Source organism: Diceros bicornis, chromosome 10 (genome assembly GCF_020826845.1).
Source record: "Diceros bicornis minor isolate mBicDic1 chromosome 10, mDicBic1.mat.cur, whole genome shotgun sequence".
NCBI classification, from domain to species: Eukaryota; Metazoa; Chordata; class Mammalia; order Perissodactyla; family Rhinocerotidae; genus Diceros; species Diceros bicornis.
The window spans coordinates 42,718,957-42,740,888 of record NC_080749.1 but is presented as its reverse complement, the minus strand read 5'-3'; the positions used below and the strand labels follow the sequence as shown (position 1 = coordinate 42,740,888).

General features: G+C 39.6%; 1 protein-coding gene across 2 annotated transcripts in view; it reads left to right on the top strand.

Annotated features, from left to right (window-relative positions):
* The window catches only part of ITGB6 (integrin subunit beta 6), a 68,827-nt gene that overhangs the window by 33,549 nt on the left and 13,346 nt on the right, over window positions 1–21,932 (top strand). For both annotated transcript variants that reach the window (XM_058549075.1, XM_058549076.1), the window contains 5 exons: window positions 4,024–4,113; window positions 10,164–10,298; window positions 10,519–10,936; window positions 16,397–16,619; window positions 19,139–19,236. In XM_058549075.1, the coding sequence (XP_058405058.1) occupies window positions 4,024–4,113; window positions 10,164–10,298; window positions 10,519–10,936; window positions 16,397–16,619; window positions 19,139–19,236 (964 nt within the window). The remainder of the gene's footprint in view (window positions 1–4,023; window positions 4,114–10,163; window positions 10,299–10,518; window positions 10,937–16,396; window positions 16,620–19,138; window positions 19,237–21,932) is intronic.

Here is a 21,932-nt window from a genome sequence, read left to right as displayed (position 1 = left end):
TACTTTCTAAATATTCATTGAGCTGTATACTCGTTACTTGTACACTGTGCATGTGTGTTATACCACCATTAAAGTTTGAGACAGAGAGAGAAAACGTACAAACAAGAGCCACTAACTGAAGAGATACAACGTAATAACAGAAAAAAGTACTGTGAGAGATTAGAGGAAATATTACAGATTATATAACATCATAGGTTCTCAATCTACAGGAGCCAACCTTTCAGTAAATGTATTTTAGCAAAATACATTTAGTAAGTATAGTTTAAGACCAGAAACACTGATGTTGGTTAATAATACAACATTGAAAATAAACAGTTTGATTTTGAGCATAAAATCCCTCAATATTAGTAAGGCCTGACTGAAAGAGTTAAGCAAGCACGGAGCTTAAAGAGAAGCAGCAGGTTGCTCCAAATATTTGGTTTCACAAATTCTTTATCAAAATGCTCTAGCTGAGACATGGTAAGTCAACTTCTGACTTCCCACCCTCTGATGAGGAGCATGAGTAGTATGGTCTGTATAAAATGGTGGCTAATGAGTCTGAGGTAGTGAGGAGTCTTTGGGACTACAGCAGAAATGTCACAAGAATAGAACCTAAGGGTCCAGTAGAGTCACCATCCAAGCCAGAAATCCAATCAAGATGCCCAGCAGGGGTACAGTTAATACTAAACCATATCCCAAAACGCAGCCAGGCTCTGAACCTGAAGATGAGAGTCAACCCAACAGGAAATGCAGCCAAAGCAAGAATGAAGGTCACGTCAGGAGCTGTCCCTTCCATGGGTGAAAACGCCAAGATAGCACCAAAAGCAACGGAGGGTCTGCCAGGGTCCTCATCCTGAGTCTCTTTGAAGAGAAAGCCAACCAACAGCCCGTCCTTGGCTAGCCGGGGCGGCAGGTGTGTGTCTGCATGCTCCTCTGCCCGTAGCCAAGTAGGAGTGCACACCTGATAGCTGGTTCTGGCAGCTAGATCTCGAACTTGGAGACACTCTCCAAGAGGAGTCTGCAATGTGCAGGTGTGAATTCAGGCACTTTCTTCTGATACCTTTGATGCCTGCCTGTTAAATGACCACCTGTCCATTTCTTATCCTCTGTCATTGACAAGCAGGAGATTTCCAGGGAGCAAATGCAGACTGTTGGACAAATAAATCCTTTTGAAATGGTACAGAGTGAACCGATAAATAGAGCTTGATGAAGGAACTTAAGAAAACTAAGACAATCAGAAAAGTCAACCTTGCAAATATGAGTGAGAAAAGCAACCTCAGGAACTCCTGGGTGGCATGGGGGGAAGGAGGGGAGAAATCCATAATGAGGATAATCCATGGACAGATAACAGGAATTCAAGCCCTAGAAATTCAAGCCCAAGCGCAGGAGTTTGCATTTCTAATCAGCTCACGCAGCATTGTGTTTTCAGAGTTCACCCATTTCTAATATCCAAGAGTTATCTTTTACAGTCATAGTCCTATAATTTATCACATCCAGGCATGCAAAATCATCCTTTTGCTAACATAAAACGTCTTTAATCAGGACAATTTATAAGAGCACTTTAGGGCTTTAATGAAAGAAAGGCATTTGATACATGATATTTACGGTAATCATAATACGACAAGATTTAAAGTATAATTTTTTACAGTGTTAGATCAGGAAGCCAAATTGTCCGTGTTTTTAGTTAGTTATTTGCAATGCTTTGGGGAGGAATCAGCATCCAGAAATTAATTAATAGTTTGCCTTTACACAATTGTCAGTGTCATCACCGGGTATTGCCACTGGCTGCCAGCTCCCTTAGACCCTCACTCTAGTGGCAATCAGCAAATGCAATTAATGTTAAACCACTTGTCCTAATAGCCAAAAGCCAAATGTCATACCACATGCAGGATCATAATTAAGCTTTAGGAAGTAGATGGATTTGGCTTTGTTAACCAAGAATTAACCCAAAATCTGGAGGCCACTTGAATTAGTGCTTGTGGAAAATATCCATTCCACCTCAGCCTTGGGGATTCCAGGACATTTTTCAGGGAGAGTAGTTTCATGCAAAGCTAAGATCCTTGAAATTCTTTTTCAAAAGGATCTAAACCTTTCTTTGTCAAGCTCTAAAGGTTCCCTCTGCCTTCTCTTCTGGGACCAGTCAAATTTACACACATTCCAGCTCCACTTGAGTGAAATTCAAGTTCCTGTTTAGGTGTTCACTGTTAACCACAGGTCTCATGCTTCACAGCCCTCTTGACGTGTGTTTATTTGAAAAGGTGAGTTGATGAGCCGGTGCCTTCCTCGTAATTGACAAGTTCTACCTGACTCAGTGGGGCCCGCCTTCAACAGGCAGTGATGTGGGGCACGAAGCGAGGGAGAAATGTTACCTGGGTTACTGCCCACAGCCCCTTCAATAATAAAACAGTGTCCAGGCAGAGTGACAACAGACACTTTTAAGAGTTCAGATTTCCATCAACTTCAAACCTAAACTCAATCATGAATACTGAAATAAGTGGAACATTACAGAACCCCAAAATTAAAACCAAAGCCCATTTTTCCATACAAGAGTTGTAGAAGGCTTGGTCCTCATCCAGGTGCCCACCTGTAGCAAGTGGCCGGGGCCTCCTAGAACATGTCGGGGTTCTAACGCCACTCTGGCTTCATTTGTTCTCTCCTTGGTTCCCCCGTCCTGATTTATTTACTACCATGAGTATAATTAAGGATAATTATTAATTCTAATTTGGTTTTGTGCATTTTCTAAGCTACTTAAATCTTCTTTGGAAGAAGATAGAATATGATGTTTGAATTAGAGGAGGTGCCCTAAATCTTTCACTCAAAGCTAGTTTCTTCTTTTCTACATACAATTTTAATAAATTCAGTCACCTGATTTCACAACACACAGCAACTCAGAAGACCACAGCCGACAAAAAGAGTGATTGTTTCTTCCTGATGTAGCACAGCATATTCAGCCTACTTCCTCGATGTCGTTGAACACCACAGTAAATGAACAAATGAGCAAATAGGTCGACGAGCAATACCCTGTAGCTTAACAAGGAGAAGGTGGAAACTATTCAAAAAGAAATAAAAGAAGCAAAAACATAGCAGTTGGGGTCCACTTGGGATGGATGTTATCTACCTGTGGATTTTAGAAGCCTTTAATGATTACAGAGCTATAGTTAATATTGACAAGTATGACACTCTTGAAGAAAAAAGTCAAAGCATACTTGGGAATCTTTATTTAAGAAGATAGGGATGTGTACCATACACTAGAAAAATTTCTGTATGAAAATAAAGTTTTAATACACAACGGAGTGGTAATTTTCAGCTCCCTGGAAAATTCTCTTCTTTGCAATGCCTCATTCCCTGGCCATACTCAAACTAATATTGTGAGTTCTTCTCAGGTGGAAAGGACATTTCAGGAGAAGCAGTGTAGGTGGAGAATGCCCACCTAGAGCATTAGAGCTAGGTTCTGACTCGCTCCATCGTGATGAGTGGGGAACGATTCCAACCAAGCCCAGCATCATGCTGACATCCCTAAAAGAGTGCTCATTACTGCCAGCAAAGGGGGAGTTAACAGCAAGCATCCAAATAATTCACTCCTTTTCTCCACCAAGCCATTGACAATTAAGACTCCTGGACTGAATGTCTTGCAGAGAGACCTGAGGGCGGTGAGGGGCCCAAGTGCACCAAACCTTTGTTCCCGCAACGTCACAAAAGAGAGAAGATAGTTCCTGGTAGTATGCTCAGGATGTTTTGGACAAAGGGTGCTCCACAAATGGAAGACGTTATATAAGTGTTATTATTTGAGATTTGACTCCTGTTGTGATATAAATCACAGCCCTAGACTAAGGCAACCACAGACACTACTAGATATCTCCAGTGGCAACTCTGGCCAGTCCATTCCCGATTGAGCCCAGGAAGCAGCACGAGGCAGGGCTACAATTTCAGGAGACACTCCTGATATTATCAGGAGCCTGTTATCTCAACCAGCAGCCTGAACTTGGCACTTAACGCTCCTCAATTACAGTGAGCAAAGATTGACTTATTCTTTTTTGTTTACAGAATTATGCAAAACTCATCCCTGGAGCTACAGTAGGGCTGCTTCAGAAGGACTCGGGAAACATTCTTCAGCTGATCATCTCGGCTTATGAAGTATGGCATTTTACAAGCGGCTTCTTTTTTTTTGCACTTCTTTGGTATTCAGAAACTAAGATGTGTTTTAGGCAGTTAAATGCACTTTCACTCGTTGCTAGAGACAGTGCTTATCCAAAGATAATCTCCCTGCATTAATGCAGCCAAAATATAAATTTTGTTCACTTTATTTGCAGATAGTCTTCCTGAAAGGTGGAACAGAATGTAGAAAAATCACAAACCTGATCATCAAGTTGAGGTGGTTTTATAATAATAACCAACAATAGCACTGTCACCTGCAAAATTTTAATTCTACTGAAAAGGCTCCACGAGTCACACAATTCTTCTCTGCTTGAAAAAAAATTAAGTTTCAATTGCCAGTGAGTAACAGAGCTATGTGGAGAACTAACTCCACAGGCTTAATGAGACTACGTCATAACTCAGGGAAAAAACAGCAAAGCACACCAGGAACACCACTTTTAGATTCTCTACTTTTGGGAACAAAGGAGATTCTCCACTGATTTTATGGTTTGATATATACATAATTTTTTGCCTTGACTTTGTAATTAGTACCTTAGGACAGAATTCCTCCCTTAAAATAAGTTAAATACCTCCAGGATTGCTATGTTCTTTTTCTTTGTCCCCATTTCATAACTCAATTAATCAACGGTAGATGGCCATTGTCAACTCTTTTTTATTTTGGTTTCTAAATATCATCCTTCTTTACTTACAAAGAAAAATACACACACAAAGATGAAGATGAAGCTCTAAATTAGGACAGGAATGAAAAAAGTAAATTTTTATGAAGCAGTAAAGCTTTAACATTTGCTCTAAACAGCAGTTACATAATGAGTGAATAAAATTCTATTTTTGATGTTTTTAAATTATAAATAAATGACCCATATGCACTATATGCCAATACTTAGCATATGCTGAACCAGTGTCCCTTAAGTAAATGACATTTCAGAATCATTTGGGAAGATTTTTAAAAATAGGTGCATCCAGATTCCTTTCACAGACATCTTGGGAAAGTTTTAAGAGGAGGAAGAGCTACATATTTTGAAAAAAAACTCCCCACCAATTTTGAAACTCACCTCAAGGGGGAAAAGCAAGATATTCCTTCTCAAACACATTTCCTCAGAGAATAAAATACAGATGTGTCCATTAAAATTATAGGATGAGGTTTTTTTCACTCAGATCTTCAGAAACTTTAGTTTTCCTAGCTCACATCAAAAGTTAATCACCACATTAGCTCGTGTTTGAAATTCTTCCAGACAGGAAAGCTTGTCAACAAAATACTATAAAGACCTTCCTCCCTCCTATGCGGTAATTAACGTTTTAATGTGTAGAATCAAATAAAGTCACATAGCAATTCTTCGCTAAATTAGAGCATACTCAATTTTCTGTAACCCAGCACTCTCAAAAGTGTTAGCCACTAACATCTTCAAAGGAATGAAGCAAATTAGAAAACAGTGAACTGTCAAAAAGTTTTTCCCCTCCTCTCTGACCAGCCCAGTCTGACAGAGCAATGCCCCTGCTTGCTCTGTCAGAGATTATGTCTCATGTTATGGTCCCACATCACTCACAGAACTTACAGGGTAGTTGAAATCAAGGCATCGAACATTTGAAGTGAATCTCGCGTCCTTATTTTACTGTCTCAAAAATACAAGGAAGTGTCTATTGGTCTTATGCCCAACAATCTTGCTCTGGAGTTATTGAAACTTTATGATTCGCTGGGTGAAGTATGCAACAGATCTTGGCACTAGTTCAAATTATTTTTCTATTCTGTTAATTTAAAATCTATTCTAAAAGGACTTTAAAATATGAGGATCCATAGACTGGATTTCTTTCCAAGCTATAAAAAGAGAGAGAAGGAAAGCGAATATACTGAAAGAAAACATAAAACACTTCTGACTGACTCCTAGTGGGGCAGAGGCAGACAAGTTGTGTTTATACTAAGTGACTGTGAACTTCAGCTCAGTGCCATATTGACATAAAAAAACCTTAAATACCAGATGTGTATTCATCTGACCATCATTCGCTAATTTCCTTCCTTCCCTAACCACATAATAAAAGCTACTGAAATAACAATGCTCCCAAGGGTAAGCTCCTCTACTGGCACTTAAGTTCCAGAAGGAAGTGACTTGGTTTATTTTGCTTTGCCTGGTTCATAGTAGATGCTCAATAAATGAATGAATGACATGATGAAATATACAACTAAACATTTATGTCCTTTTTGGAGGAAATTCACATTAAAATATTCTTGTTGAAATTTGCAGTATGATATTCAAATTATATCAATGCTGAGATTTCCTTGATTTTGGTCAGATTATGTCACCCACTACTCCTAATTGCTGTCATATACAGACTTTCAGGTCATATCCCTCATTTCTCATTTAGCTCCTGAGTCATTGTGCCACTGTCTCCAACACTACTCCTGTCTTAATTCTTGACAATTTCAGCATAAATGTATATATATAATCCCTCCCATAACCTGGCGTCTCGGTTTCTTGAACTCTGCTTATAAAATGATCTTGTCCCCTTCCCATAAGTACCTTCTCATACTTTCCTTTTCTTGTCCTATCTTAAACCTTGTCATTGCCAATAAACTCCTCTATAATCTCAACTGCTTGCAACCCATTCGCTGCTCATCACTTCCTATCTTTTCAGTTCACTCTGGCTAGTTCCCCTAATATTTCTTCCAATCCCTGAGGATCTCCAATTAATTGACCCTACCCTCTCTTTACAGTTCCTCATTCCCTTGATGTTCTCTCCTGCGTGGGCCCCCAGCTTAAATTCAATCACTATGATCAGTCCTTCAACACACTCTCAACTCCCCTCCACTGCATCAGAAAATTTCGTTGGCTCTATCTTCAAAATTATTTAGAATTTGATCCGGTCACTGCCTCCACTGTCCCCATCCTGGTTAGAGCCACCATCTTGATTCAATTTGAATTATTGCAAAAGCCTCCTAACTGCTGTTTCCTATATTTACCTTTGGTTTCCTATGTTCTGTTTTCAACAAAACAGCTAGAATTTTCCTTTAAAAATATTGTCAGCTTGTATAACTTTTCTGTAGATAACCCTAATTGTCTTCTCCTTTTACATGGAGGAAAAGCCAAATTCTTTACAACAGTCTGCTAGGACCCCACCAGATCTGTTCCCCTCCACCCCATTACTTCTTTGATTTCACCTCCTATTATTCTTCTCTGTCTCTGCTCCAACCCTGGCCTCCTTGCTGTTCTCTTCCCAGAGCAAGCCGGGCATGCTCCTGCCTTAGGACCTTTGCATTGACTGTATCTTCTTCTTGGAACGCTCTTTCCACATATCTGCATGGCTGATTTCTCCTAACTTCCTTGCAATACCACCTTCTTAATGAATCCTACTCTGACTACTTATTATTATTTTGTGTGTGTGTGAGGAAGACTAGCCCCGAGCCAACATCTGATGCCAATCCTCCTCTTTTTTGCTGAGGAAGATTGGCCCTGGACTAACATTCGTGCCCATCTTCCTCTACTTTATATGGGAAGCCACCACAGCAGGGCTTGACAAGTGGTGCGTCAGTGCGCGGCCGGAATCCTAACCTGGGAACCCCAGGCCGCTGAAGTGGAGCGTGTGCACTCACTCGCTGCACCACCGGGCCAGACCCCTGACTACTTTTTAAAAATTGCCACCTATACCCCCTGCACACACACTCTTAATCTTCAGCATCCCATCCTAACTTTTTTCCATAGCATTTATCACCTTCTAGTGTGTTCATAATTTTCTTATTTTTTATGTTGTTTCCTTTCTGTCTTCCCACAGTGGAATATAAACTATGAGAGGTCAGCTGTTTTAGTGGGTTTTGTTTCCCAAGCACCTAAAACAGTGTCTGGTACAGAGTGCACATTCAATAAATATTTTCTAAATAAATAAACTCATAATGTAACTAGTTGAAATGAAACAGATTTAAAGAGTAAATCTTAATGCTAAATTGGCAGAATTTGAAATTTTAAGACATGATGGAAATAGTCTTTAGCATTGAGAAATGACACTTCAATCTCTGATGACCATATTCCGAAAGTCAGCCTGTGTCCATCTACTGAAGAGTGAAAATACGGGGCAAATAAGCAGGGAAGAGGAATGCCATAGTATTTACAGTCAGCAACTTAGAGTTTGGAGCAGGGCACGGTTATCTTACCATGCAGTTGGCAAAATTATACTTAAGGAAAGTTTGAAGCTGAGTATGCTTTTAAAATTCAAGCAATGAAATGGGTAAGGGATACAAATCCTTTTAGATGAACTGAAGTATAACTTAATTCATAATATTTTACAATTTGTTTTTCTTTTGTTTTATTTCTAATAATTTTTTTGTCCTTCAAATACAGACTTAGATTTTGTAAAAGAAACAGGAATAGAGAAAGTCTGAATAATAACACTAGCTTTCCCCCCAAACAAACAGCTCTCCCTTCCTCCTTCCTTGACATTCTTCCTCCTGGAAAACATTGCCTTTGTCTCCTCCTCTGCCGTAACCTATATACCTCATATCTAGTCTTCCTCCCTTCACTCTATGTGTTCACATTTACCAACCACCTCCAGTTCCTGATCCTCATGCCTCGGGCCAGGGTGAATGCAATAACATCCTAGTTTTCTTGACTCAAGTCTTCCTGGCCCCTCTACCAGTGTATCCTGCATACAACTTCCAGACAACTTCCCTGCAGCTGTATTTTCAGTAGACTGGGCCGCTGCTTAAAATCTTCAGGTGATGTTTCTTCAGGTCTTAACTCGTCTCTCCAAACCTCAGGGCTCTTTGTTGCCTGGTGTCTCCCAGGACTGTAGGAGTGCAGGCTTGGTCTGAGCCCCACGTGTCTCTGTTCTATACCACTGCTGGCATTGAGCTTTCTCTCTTCTGGTCTCCTTGCCTGAAATACTGTTGTCATCCCCTCCACACATCTAAATCCCACACAGCCATTGAGGACCAGACTTGTAATACTTCTGCCTTCACCAACCACCCTCTTTTCTGAACTGTCCCAAACTCTAATCTGTATTATACAAACGTTTTTTAGCTTAATAGTACATTGACTGCCATCTGTGTTAATTTCTACACTTGGTTCCGTCTTGTTTTTTCCAGCAAGATGATAATCATCTTGAGGGCAGAAATCCAGTCTTATCCTCATTGCCCCAGATTTAACTCCACACTAAATGTACAATAGGTACTCGATAAATTCCAATATTGATTTCAAGGCACAGCTCCTCCCACATTTTAACATCTCTAAAATTGGGATACGTTTATAATTAACAGTGTCTTACAAATGCTGTCAGCCAGGCAAAAGTCACAATGTGGTTTTCATTGCCTACATATGTGTGAACTTGGCTGTTACTGTGCATGTTGTTGTACTCCAATTCGTTAAATGCACTCTTGGTACTATAAGTGTTGAGTACAATTACCGTTTTAAAATATCTTCAAAAAGTTTGCACTATAATTCGATATTGAAATGAAAAGTTATTGTACATGCAGAAGTGTACTAAAACAGAGCAGCAGGGTATAAATTTGATATCAGCAAAGCAAATATTCATTGTTGGAGTAATGACTGCAATTCTGTATTCCTTGCAAAGCAACAACCAGCTGCTTTATAGGTCCTAAGAAATGATGACACTTACAAGTAAAGGAAGCTGTTGTCATATTTTGTCACTGAGATATGAGCAAAAGTATTGCCTTTTATATGCCAAGCAATGCGACTTAGGGCTGGAGAATTTGCCAAATCCCTCACAATGGATAAAATAATTTTCGAAGCAATCATAGGCTGACAGGATTGATTCATATGTTGTGCAGAATGATCTTGAGGTATTTTGTCACAAAATATTGGTGTATCTTATAATTCACGGTGTCTTAGATTCGATAAAATATGATAAGCATATGTGTGTGTGTATATCTTGCTTGCTTGCTTTTTTGATTGAGAATATGATGAATTTCTTTTAGACCCAAGTTAATTTTATTCATTTGTAGTTTAATGAACATAATTCACGGATTCTTCTTCTGGCTGTATTTTTTGGTTGTGACTTCGTTTTAACTTCTCATGTCTTAACTGAAGGAGCTACGGTCTGAGGTGGAACTGGAAGTATTAGGAGACACAGAAGGACTCAACCTGTCCTTCACAGCTCTCTGCGACAACAGGACCCCCGTCCCACATCAAAAGAAATGCTCCCACATGAAGGTGGGAGACACAGTAAGTAGACAGCCGTAGATCATCTGAAAAAAATAAGTCACAAGTTACCTTAGTTCACTGAAGGTGGACTTTTCCTTTCAAAAATTTCAAAAGTGATTTTCAAAGATTTCCCAATAAGTGCTTTTGGCAAAGCTGGTCCCCGTGCAGCTTTGTTTTCGATGCTGATCACCATGCATTTTGGTGGATAGAAGAAGAAGATAATTAGTATTTTCTTTTCCAGGCTTCATTCAACGTGACTGTGAGTATACCAAACTGTGAGAGAAGAGGCAGGCACATTATCATAAAGCCCGTGGGGCTGGGAGATGCCCTAGAAATACTTGTCCGTCCAGAATGTGACTGTGACTGTCAGAAAGAAGTGGAAGTGAACAGCTCCAAATGCCACAATGGGAACGGCTCCTTCCAGTGTGGGGTGTGTGCCTGCAACCCCGGCCACATGGGTCCCCGCTGCGAGTGCGGGGAGGACATGCTGAGCACAGATTCCTGCAAGGAGGCCCTGGATCTCCCCTCGTGCAGTGGGAGAGGCGATTGCTACTGTGGGCAGTGCATCTGTCACCTGTCTCCCTATGGAAACATTTATGGGCCTTTCTGCCAGTGTGACAATTTCTCCTGCGTGAGACACAAAGGACTGCTCTGTGGAGGTAGGCCATGTCTAAATCCACCTTACACGGCACCTGTGCAAGTAGCATGAAGGGGCTTTGCGTTCTTTGCACCTTCCACAGCTGCCTGGGCATAGTAGATGCTCAATAAATACTTGTTGCTCAACTGACTGGGTTAATCTTTAGACCTAAGGTAACTGATGCTTCTCTTGCATTTTTTCCGGCTCTTGCATTCTCTTGGGGTGAGATCTCTGCCAACCGAATTTACATCTCTATCATCATTTCCCTAAGAGTAAGTAGGAAGAGATGGAAAAGCTTTCTCTTTGATTATTACCCAGACTCCGCAAAACTGTGTGTAATTTGAAGTTCATTATCTTCCAGACTTTTCTGGATCAGGCTGCTGGGTATCTGACCCAACTCTTAAACGCCTATTACTTTGGAAAAATAAAAAGCTAGGCTGCTTACGGAGCATACTGCCAAGGACAAGGGACACAAAAATACTAAATGGACTTTCAGAGCCTTCATTCATTCCATAAATATTTATTAAACACCCATTATGTGACAGATACTAGGTTAGGCACAGGGTATAATAAGATGAGCAAGGACATATGTAAGGAAGGCCGTGGAAAGGGTAAAAAGGAAAAATTTCTTGGGATTTTTTGAGATCGAGAAAAGTTTTTAAATAGCAGAAATATTTACATTTTAATATCCTTTGTAGATGTAAAATCACTGTAGTTTAAGAATATATTACATATAACATGACTATTATAAAATCATTCTGTTATACACATATATATTTAAGTATAATCTATTCAGACAAGAATTACAAATATGTTAATATACTTTCAAATGATATAAATGTGTATTACAATTGAAATATTAACTGACTGCTGAATTTAAGCTCTCACATGTGCTTTTTCACAGTGTGTGAGCAGGCAGCTTTTCAAAACAGAAAGCCATTATCTTGAGAGAAAACTAAGCAAGTTATGTTTTCAAACCACAGTGTCAGGAACATATAAAAGAGACTGATTTTCAGGAAAAAAAGGCCTGAGCAAAGACAGCTCAAAGAATTCCAAGCTCTTTGAAAACCATTTGATACCCTTAGAAGTACCTACATTTCATTTCTTTGTTGCTGCTGTTGCTACCAATAGGTTCCTCTGAGGCTGCCTTCTTTCTTTCCCCCAGAGAGTGAAAAATTTAGGGTCTGTCCAGATTGAGACACATTTCTCTCCCCTTTCTTTCAAAGGTGTATTTCCTTACATAACGGGTGTGTTTCCAAACCCACATCGGTCCTCTTTTCCCGACATGCAGACAGGACATAGTCTGAAGCCAGAGGCCATCTCCACATCTTGGAAAGAATATATTAAGCTGAGCCCAGATTGCATTTCTAATAGCAATCTTTTAATAAAATATGTGCTCAAAACATTTGAAATTACCTTAAAAAAATTTTAAGTGTAATCTAATACAATATTAGCAATATTGACCCCACTTATATTTCACCCTTTAAATCTTAGATCAAACAGATCGAGGGCAGTGTAAATTGCTTAACTGTGTTCAGCAACAACACAGTTCTTCTGGTTTCTCAACAGTCTTTCATTTTATTTTGTATCATTCATGTGAACAGACATAAACTCAAAAAGAGTTGACTTGGTCTGTGCTTTGTATTTCAGAAGGCCTGACAATAGTGCCACTCTTTGTATTGGATACAGTGATTGCTAAAGAAAATCTATTTAGAAAATACAATTATTTCTTCAACTGGACTCAGAAAACATCACCAATGCCAATTTCCATCATACTTTGGGGTACTTACAATCCTCAACCATTACCGTTTCTCAAAAGCTATTTTGTTTGTTAGTTACATTGCAAACGATGTTACTCTATTACTAGTAACTTTCTCTTTAAAAAGGTATAATAAAATTAAGTACAATTATTCAAATTCAACAAATAGCTATGAAGTACCTACGGTGTGCTTGGCATTGTTCTTAGTATAAAAATTGTGCCTGGCCTTGTGAACAGACACTCTGTCATTGCTGCTGTTTGCAACAGAGGCCTGAATATGCCACAGCTTCACTTCTTGTGTAGATCTGACTTATTTTACAACTACTGTACTCAGCAATGTGCTGCTTCTCTGAAGGGCTATTATCACAATGTCCTTTTTCATGCGCTTTCTTTCATCCATCTGCAAGCACTCACAGATATAGGGCTCCATTGATTTTTTCCCTTGCCCAAATTCCATTAGTCTTTTATATTTTGATTCTAAGAGACTGGAAACTCTAACAGGCAAATGGCATTACAGAAAAAACTTCCTGCCATTATGCACTTACAGTTATCAGTCAATGGCATTCCAGAAATATCTATCCTCTGAAAGGAGTCTGATGATTTTTTCTTGATCTTTGGTTATCATCTTGCCTCTACATGAAACCATTATGAAGCTTTTGTTATTGTTGTTGTATGAACAGGAACTTTAGATAATTGATTGCTTGTGGATATCAATTAGCAACTTTTGTGACCAGGTTGATGGTTCTGGAAGGCCTGCAGAAAGGAGGTTTTCTAAATTTCTGCCAAGTAATTCTTACGTGCAGTGATACCCTCGGGCATTCTCAAAGCATTTGGAAATGCACATTTCATTTTACAATATTATGTTGTATTAATTTTTCAGAATAAACTTCAATATAGAAATCCCTGCCTATCACGAAAGTAAGTTTCCCCTTTTGCTGAGGAAGAAACAAAAATCAATAGTAGTTGGGGGCCGGCCCCGTGGAGTAGCGGTTAAGCGCACGCGCTCTGCTGCTGGCAGCCTGGGTTCGGATCCCCGGCGAGCACTGAGGCGCTGCTTGTCAAGCCATGCTGTGGCGGCATCCCATAAAACGTGGAGGAAGATGGGCACGGGTGTTAGCTCAGGGCCAGTCATCCTCAGCAAAAAGAGGAGGATTGGCACGGATGTTAGCTCAGGGCTGATCTTCCTCACAGAAAAAAAAAAAAAAGGGAAAAAAAAAAGCAATAGTAGTCTAGAGGGTAACTTACATATAAAAATTAAATTAATAGTTTTGGCCTAAATCACCTAACTATTCTTAGCTTTGAGTTAATTAGTTCAATTATGAATTAAATAGGTTATAAAATGCAGTTGGAATATGTCTTAATGTTATGAATCCAGATAAATTTCAATTCATCTCTCACTAGAGAGTACGTCTTTTTAGTATATATATTATTACATACTCAATTACTATAAATATATATTATGCCAAGAGCAATCAAAATCCAACTTCAAAATCTTTGCAGTTATCTCCTTTGTTCTGTGACTTCCTACTCCATGTCTCTTAAGGACAGGTCATGAAGACAGAAAAGTAACCACCTACTAGACCAAAACTTACAAGAGAAAACCCAGAATCCTTCTTTCTATAGTGAACACGGCAGTGTCTCCTACAAGTAGAAATTGTGATTTCTTTTACTTCTGTTTGGTTTTCAGTACAATCACAGGCTTTTTAATACTGATGGATAATTTTGCTTTCAAATTCTTCCTACTGGATAGTTTTTACGAATAATGATATTAACCTACACTTATACCCTGCTTATTTACGGGCCAGGCACTGTTCTAAACATTGGTCTATGTTATCTTAGGTAATCTTCATAACAATCCTATGAAGCAGCTACTAATAATCCCTCCTTACAGACGAGAAAACTGAGGCATAGAAAGGTCAGGTAACTTCCCCAACTTCACCCAGCCAGGGAGTACTGGAGCCAGGATTTGAACTTGTGCTATCTGGCTCTAGATCTGAGCATTCACCCACCACCACCACTCCTCTGTACCTCCGGAATGTTGCTAGAAGAGTAAAACTCATGAGTCCATGCCTGGTGCACATTTCTTTTTCTGAAGAAAAGTATCAGTTATGAAATTTTGTAAATAAATGTTATTTATTTGGAACATCAAATGCCTATTTTAGTATCTTAGGTGTGGTAGGCACCAAAAAAGTATTATGGAAAGAACACTAGTCCGTTATCTTAAATACTTTATAGTATTTCATACACCTTTATGTGGTGAGATCCCAAAGAGACTCTTCAGGATTAGATGAGATACTTGTCTGCAGCAAGTCTCCACCCGCCTCCTTCTTCAAGCTGTCTCCGCCCTAGGTTTCTGCAACATCACTCATCCCTCCCCCGCCTCTCAGTCTCTTCTGTAAGGATTCTTTTCTCTGATCACATTTTAAATGCTGATGCTCTGCAGGGCTTTTCTCACTCCATCTGCTTTCTCTGATGATCTGATCTACAGCAGCTTCAACCGCCACCTCTCCCCGATGGACCCCAAACATCGGATATATTCAGTCTCTTACTAGGATGTCTCATAGGCCCCTCAAACACAATGGAGCCAAAAGTGAACTCATCGTCTTCCCCGCTCAAAGCTGCTCTTCCTCCTCTGCTTCAGGACAATTTACTCATTCAATAATTAAGCACTATCCTGTGCCAGGCACTGGCGATAAGGCAGAGCATGAGCTAGCTTCCACTCCAGGTCAGTGAACAGCTGCACCACCCACCTAGCAGCCCAGTCTGGTCACCCGGGAAGGATTCCAACGCTATGCTTTTTTCTCTGCTAAAATATCCGTAACCCTCTTCTTCTATTTCTACCTTTATTTTCCATGTTCAGCTCAATTATCACTTCCTCAGGAAACTTCCCCAAATCTCTAGTCTAATTTGGAAACTCTCCCCCTATGTGTATAGCACTTATCACATTTTACTGTATTTATTAGTAGTAGTGTTTATTTGCTTGTCTCCTATAATAGACTGTAAGTTCAGCAACATTGTCTTATTTAATTCGGTATCCTCATGCCTAATACAATCTTTGGCATATGGTATATGCTCAGTTAAAGTTTGTTAAATAAATGAATTTGTTGAGAACTCACTATATGCCTGTAGGACATCTAATTGGGGAATGCAAAGCTAGGAGATTTACACATTATCTCATCTGACCACAACCATGGGAAGGAGATTTTATTCTCTCTATTTTACAGATGAGGCAGAAAGACAGCTTGAGTGATGTAGAGGTGGGGTACTACCTAGATCTGTCTTGCATCTCTATCCTATGGCACCTTAATTAAAAGCAAAAAAATGTAAAAACAGTTAAAAGAAAAAAATATATGTATATATATGTACACACATAATCACACACACAAACATACACACACACACACACAAACACCCCAAGTAGCTCTAATAGGCTTCTGGATTTTCTCATGTCATCTGGCTATAAATTCTGTTTGATATAACATCAGAAAATCAAGTTGGTCTTCAGTTAAGAGACCAGATCAATAAATATACACAGTTAGCAAAATACTAAAATTACGTAAAATACATCTACACTTACCCTCCACCCATCCACACACACATTCACTTTTTTCTCATATTTTTTCTTCAGTCTTTTTGATGGTGTATAAAGGCAAAGAGAAAAGATGGCCCCCAAAATCTGGAAGTGGTTTTGGCCCTAGAAACGTACAGGGTTTTGTTTTACAGATAACGGCGACTGTGACTGTGGCGAGTGCGTGTGCAGGAGCGGCTGGACCGGCGAGTACTGTAACTGCACGACCAGTACCGACTCATGCATCTCTGAGGATGGGGTGCTCTGCAGTGGCCGAGGGGACTGCATCTGTGGCAAGTGTGTTTGCACGAACCCTGGAGCCTCAGGACCAGCCTGTGAACGTTGTCCTACCTGTGGCGATCCCTGTCACTCTAAACGGTAGTGTCTCTACTTTCTTCCGTCCCTATTGTCCATAGTTTCATGATGATCAATGTTATAGTGACATGTTATCAACTCAGACCTCACAGATTTTTTGCTGGGTTTGGTCTCCGAGCATCCATCAGAACACACAAACCCCGAAGGTCCCTGTCACCCTGGCATGTCAGTCTCTCACCTGCCTCTTTCTCAGTCCCTATTATCCAGGACCACAATGTGACATTTCTGCTAGAGACTAGCGTGGGAAAGCTGAGCTGATGTCTCACACTGATAACATCAGATCGCCTCTCGGGTACAATACCAGCCACACATGAGGAATGCCCTGGAGATAGACTGACAACACCCACATTCAGTACTTTTCAGGGGCAACAGACAAGCTTCTTTCTTATCTAGAAGTTTATAGCCTGACCTTACTGCTTCATTCCTATCTATAGACTCATGGAGGCAAAGAGGCAGAAAGACAATCTTAGCTTTCAATTTCTTCCCTCTTCTCTACCAGCATACTGTTTGGCATCTTTCTTTGGCTGTCATTCTCTGCAGCTATTGTGTATTGTATTTTCTTTTATACCGTATGAACAACAACAACAACAACAAAAATTTTTCTTATTTTCCAGTAAAAAAACTATTTCTTTGGTTGGCAGCTAACTTCTTAATGGAAGTGGGGCAACGTTTGTAGGTCAAGTGAAGCAAGTCTCCAAATGGGCTGTCTTATGACATGGTAGTGTGGAAAGTATTACGCAGCAAACATGCCTAAGCAGGTCATATTTTCATTAACTCTGGTACTCAAAATGGTGACATTTGCATTTCTGATGTAAAAAAAGTAAGAAAATTAATATTCACTCAGCGGTTAGTCACCATTCAGGTGTCAAAACTTCTCTGTCACTGTGCCTGGACATACGCCAAGAGAAGCATGGGGACGTGGTTAGACTTACTTGAATAAAATGTAATGTCAAATGTCCTTTCGAGACGTTTCTTCTGTTACTTTTCTATTTCATTTTCTCTGTAAACATGATTCAATCTTAAATCTGGTTGGTAAGACATGAAATCAGCAATCAAAGTAGTTTGAATTTGAGGAATCAGGTAGAGTGATCTCCTTGGTGTTTATGTTAGTTTTGAGAAAAGTCCATTCTTCCGTTTACTCATTCACGCATTCATTTATCAAATAGGTATTAAGTACCTACTCTATTCCAGGAATCACGTTAGGCTGTGGGCGTGCAGTGGTGACTGAAACAGTTATAGTTCCTGCCATCACAGGTGCTGAGAATCTAGTGGGAAAGATAGACATTTTTAAAAGTAATTATGATGATATCTGGGCTGACAGTTACGACAGGAGATATAGAGGGTGCTGTGGAGCTATATGGCAGGAGACAGGGCCGCTAGACTAGCTTGGGCAGCTATCAATGAGATGCACAAAGGGGCAGGGGTCTTAAGGGCTTCCACAATCTCCAGCAGCCCCTCGCAAAGCCACTCCAAGTAAATATATAACCTAGATAAACGCATTATGCTTGCAATGCAAAGCCGACTTCCAGACAAGACTTCTATCCCCACTCCCACACAGATTGTTGCTCCTAATCCCTTCCTGCAGAGGAATTTAGAGGCTTCTACTGCAAGAGAACTAACTGGTAAGTGTTAAGGAAGGCTTGCCTGAAGAAGTGCTGTTTCAGCTGAGATTTGATGAGGCATGGGTGGGGGTGGGGAATGTTTCCGGCATTTAGAAGAGTGTAAATTCTCATGGCCAGAGAATGAGAGAGGCAGCATGATGTGTGCCCACAGTATGAAAACCTTTGCTGTTTTGGGTTACTCCAAACACAATCTGTTTGTAAAGTGATTAGCAGCACAAGATTAATTCAGGGTCTAAGTTTTACTTTGCTGCATAGACATTATTAGAGTAGCTTCATTCCTCATCTATGTTCTTGGAAATACACTTTTCTGTAAGTAGCAATCTTTTATTAAAAAGCCTGCATTAATGAGGATCCAGGCTGTAACCCTTAGCTTTTGAAAATACCCCTATCAAGGCCAGGACTCACTCAAAACAGTTACAGAAAAGTGAATCTTTAAAATAGTCATTCATGACATATACGAATTCTTGGAATTCTGATTAAAATACAGACGATTTCTGTTAAGACATTCAAACTTTGTCTAATCTCTAATCATAATTTAGCCGCAAAAACCCTTCCCAGGAAAATGAAAAGATAGCCAAATCAAATACCAAAATAATTGTTTATTTGTTGCTGCTGTTGTTGTTTTATTTAACCAATCAGAAGTGATCTTTACAGATAAATGAGGATGGTAGCTATTATCAAGGTTGGTTCAGGGAACATTGATGACCGAGTGGAATTCAGAATAAAGCAGTTTCCTCTTGGACATCACCCAGCTATCTTTCTGAAAGTAACAGAAAGCAGTGACATCTATGAGACACTCCTCTAGCGTGAACCACGGCAACGGCATTAAAGCAATATCCCAGCTACATATCTATTTTCCACCAACATGAACTGATAGATTCTGTTGACTGATGTTCACAGGAGCTGCGTTGAATGCCACCTGTCTGCAGACGGCCAGTCTCGAGAAGAATGTGTTGACAAATGCAAACTAGCTGGTGCGACCATCAATGAAGAAGAAGGTTCTGCTTGTCTTAAATTGCTTTTGTTTCCTTTACATAGTTCTTGAGAGGCAAAAACTGTGAAGGGCTTTTGCGTAGCTCAGTCTCATTTGTACCAGGGCATTAGTTCATCGATATTAGTTTTTAAGCGTAAATGCATTCTGTAAGGCTGAAAACTTGAGGGTTTGGGATACAAGTAATTTAAAGTCATGGCTATTCTATTTGGCTTCAGCTCTGTGGGCAAGTTCATCTTTGCTTGACAAATGCAATTGTAGAGAATTCCAGAATGCTATATTTTTTGAATTAGAGAAGAAGAAAATTGAAGAAATAGCTAAATGTTAACCCCCAAACCTGAAATCTTCTTCTATGATCTGATTGCCTTATTTCAACATAGGACAAAGGGAAGTGCAATATGAGTTTCCTGGCAGCAGCCTTCAGACACCAGGCGGTTTCTGGTTAGTGGTCATTTCCCCCCCACTCCTCTCCATACGCCATTACTCCCTACTTTCTAAATGTGGGAATTACGTGACCACCCTTAATTCCCTGTTGCCTCACCCCCAAAATATGAGAAGCGCCTGTTACCTTTAACTGCTAAGTGAACTCTGCTCTTGCTTTCACCTGTCATTTTTAAATTTAATTCCTTAAAATCAGATTCTTTCTAACGACAAAATGTCATCTCAAATATTTAAATAGGTTATATTTTAGCTGGGAGGGCCATTTAGAAAATAATTTGTGAACTTTAAAACAAAGAAGATGACTGACTCCTCCCGAAGGGACAACATGGGGAGATTTGTTTTTCCATCATCACAGGCTCTGTGCATTATCATGCTGCTCAGGTAGAGCTGCTGCTCTGCATGCGTTAGACACGCGACCAAGACGTATCTCAGGCGAAGTGAAACAATCAAGACAATAATTTACAACACTCTAGGATATGTATCTTGAATGGATGGAATTAGAATACAGGAATTAATCCATTTCCGAAATGGAACAAGTTAGTAACATTTATATTGTTTTGTAAATTACCTCGATTGTTTGAAAACTGAGATTTCTGACTATGCATAGTTGAATAACCCTATACAGAGGTGCATACTTAGTGCTCAGAAAACCCCTCGTCTGTGCTTTTCTGGACTAAAGATAAATATGCCAGATAGCAGGAAATTGGACAAGATGTGTGTACCTTACACTGATATTGAAGGTAAGATGGGGTAAAAGCACTGAGTAAAGTGGCTTTTGTGGACTGTCCACATTAGTAACTAGTACAGAGTCTCAGCATCTCCTTCTGGCTTCATTTCACAGCAAACAGTTGGGATATTTACCAGGTGTTTCTGAGACATGACTAAAAATTGCAGAAAATGCCCTGCAAATTACTAGAACTCAATTCACTAGCAGCATGAGAAATCTAATGTGGTCAGGGAAAAAAAGGAAGCATGTAAACTTTGGAAACACGTAAATCATGAACAGGGAGTTACTACACTTAAATACATAGTTTTCTGAGTAGATTATCAGACGTGCTTGGATTTGAGAGAAAGACTAGGTCTCAAGTGGCATTTAAAATATTTGCATTATTCTTTTTGTGACACTATCTTCAAAATAAGGGACTATAGAAAACTCACTTTTCTAATGAACCTTTTTATAAGTCCTATTTTAAGTTACTCACCCAGTGAGCTATGTTATTGGTCATACCACCTTGAAATTATCACGACAGATTTGCTCGTCCACAGAGTCTTTTAGCAGCCCACTCTTCCCCCAACAAGGACGTGGAGAGTAAAGTAAAATAAGCCTAACTTTATAATCCATATAAATTGTTCCTCAACTGTGCTATGGTGACTTGTTGGGGCACGTGTAAGCACATGTGGTTTAACTTTATTCATTCCATTTTACTGAAAAAGACATTTTAAATTTACCCCAACATTTATGTACTCAGAACATTGTTACTCAAAGTGTGTCCCTTGGAACACTAGTTCTGAGAGTGTTCAATGGGAAAAAGCACTCACAGTCATATAAATTTTGGAATTGGGAAGCTAAGCTTTTTGTTTTCTTTGCAGGACTCCTGAGAGTTGTTATGCACATTAAGTTAAAAGTGCATTGCCAGTTTTCAGGAAAGGCAAAAGGATGAATTAGTGTAAGGAGAGATTCTCAAACTTACTTGACCACAGAACCCTTTTTTTCCTTGGGAAACTGTGTTCTCTGAGAACTGATGACTTGATTCCAGTGCTGAGGTCTTAAACACATAGTTATCTTGATTCAGTGGTGCAGATGGTTTATATTTTCTACATCCTTCCTGGACCTTCCTAGTCCCCGGCCTCCTCAACCCCATTCTCACATTTCTTCCTTTTCTAAGTATGATTTCATGGACTGCCTGAGATCTTATTTTCATTATATTATTCTAGAACAGCACTGCTGGCACTCATAAAGGTGAGTAAAAAAGAAAGGTCCGTTTCTTACGAACAACAAAAGAAATCCTTAGCAGCTAGTTATGCAAATCTCTGGCCAAAGCTAGACCCTTTCATTGAACATTCAATAATACAATTTTAATACCCAAACACCACAAAACAGACTAAATCTAGAGTCAGAACAGTCATGAAAAGGAGTGGTGAACTAATTAAAGCAAGAAGAGAGTCATGACTCAAAGGTCATATTAGCAGTTCCATTAAAACTTAAATAATCCTAGCCAAGTAAATTAAGCCTCCCTGTGCTTCAGTGTAGCTATTTAAGAG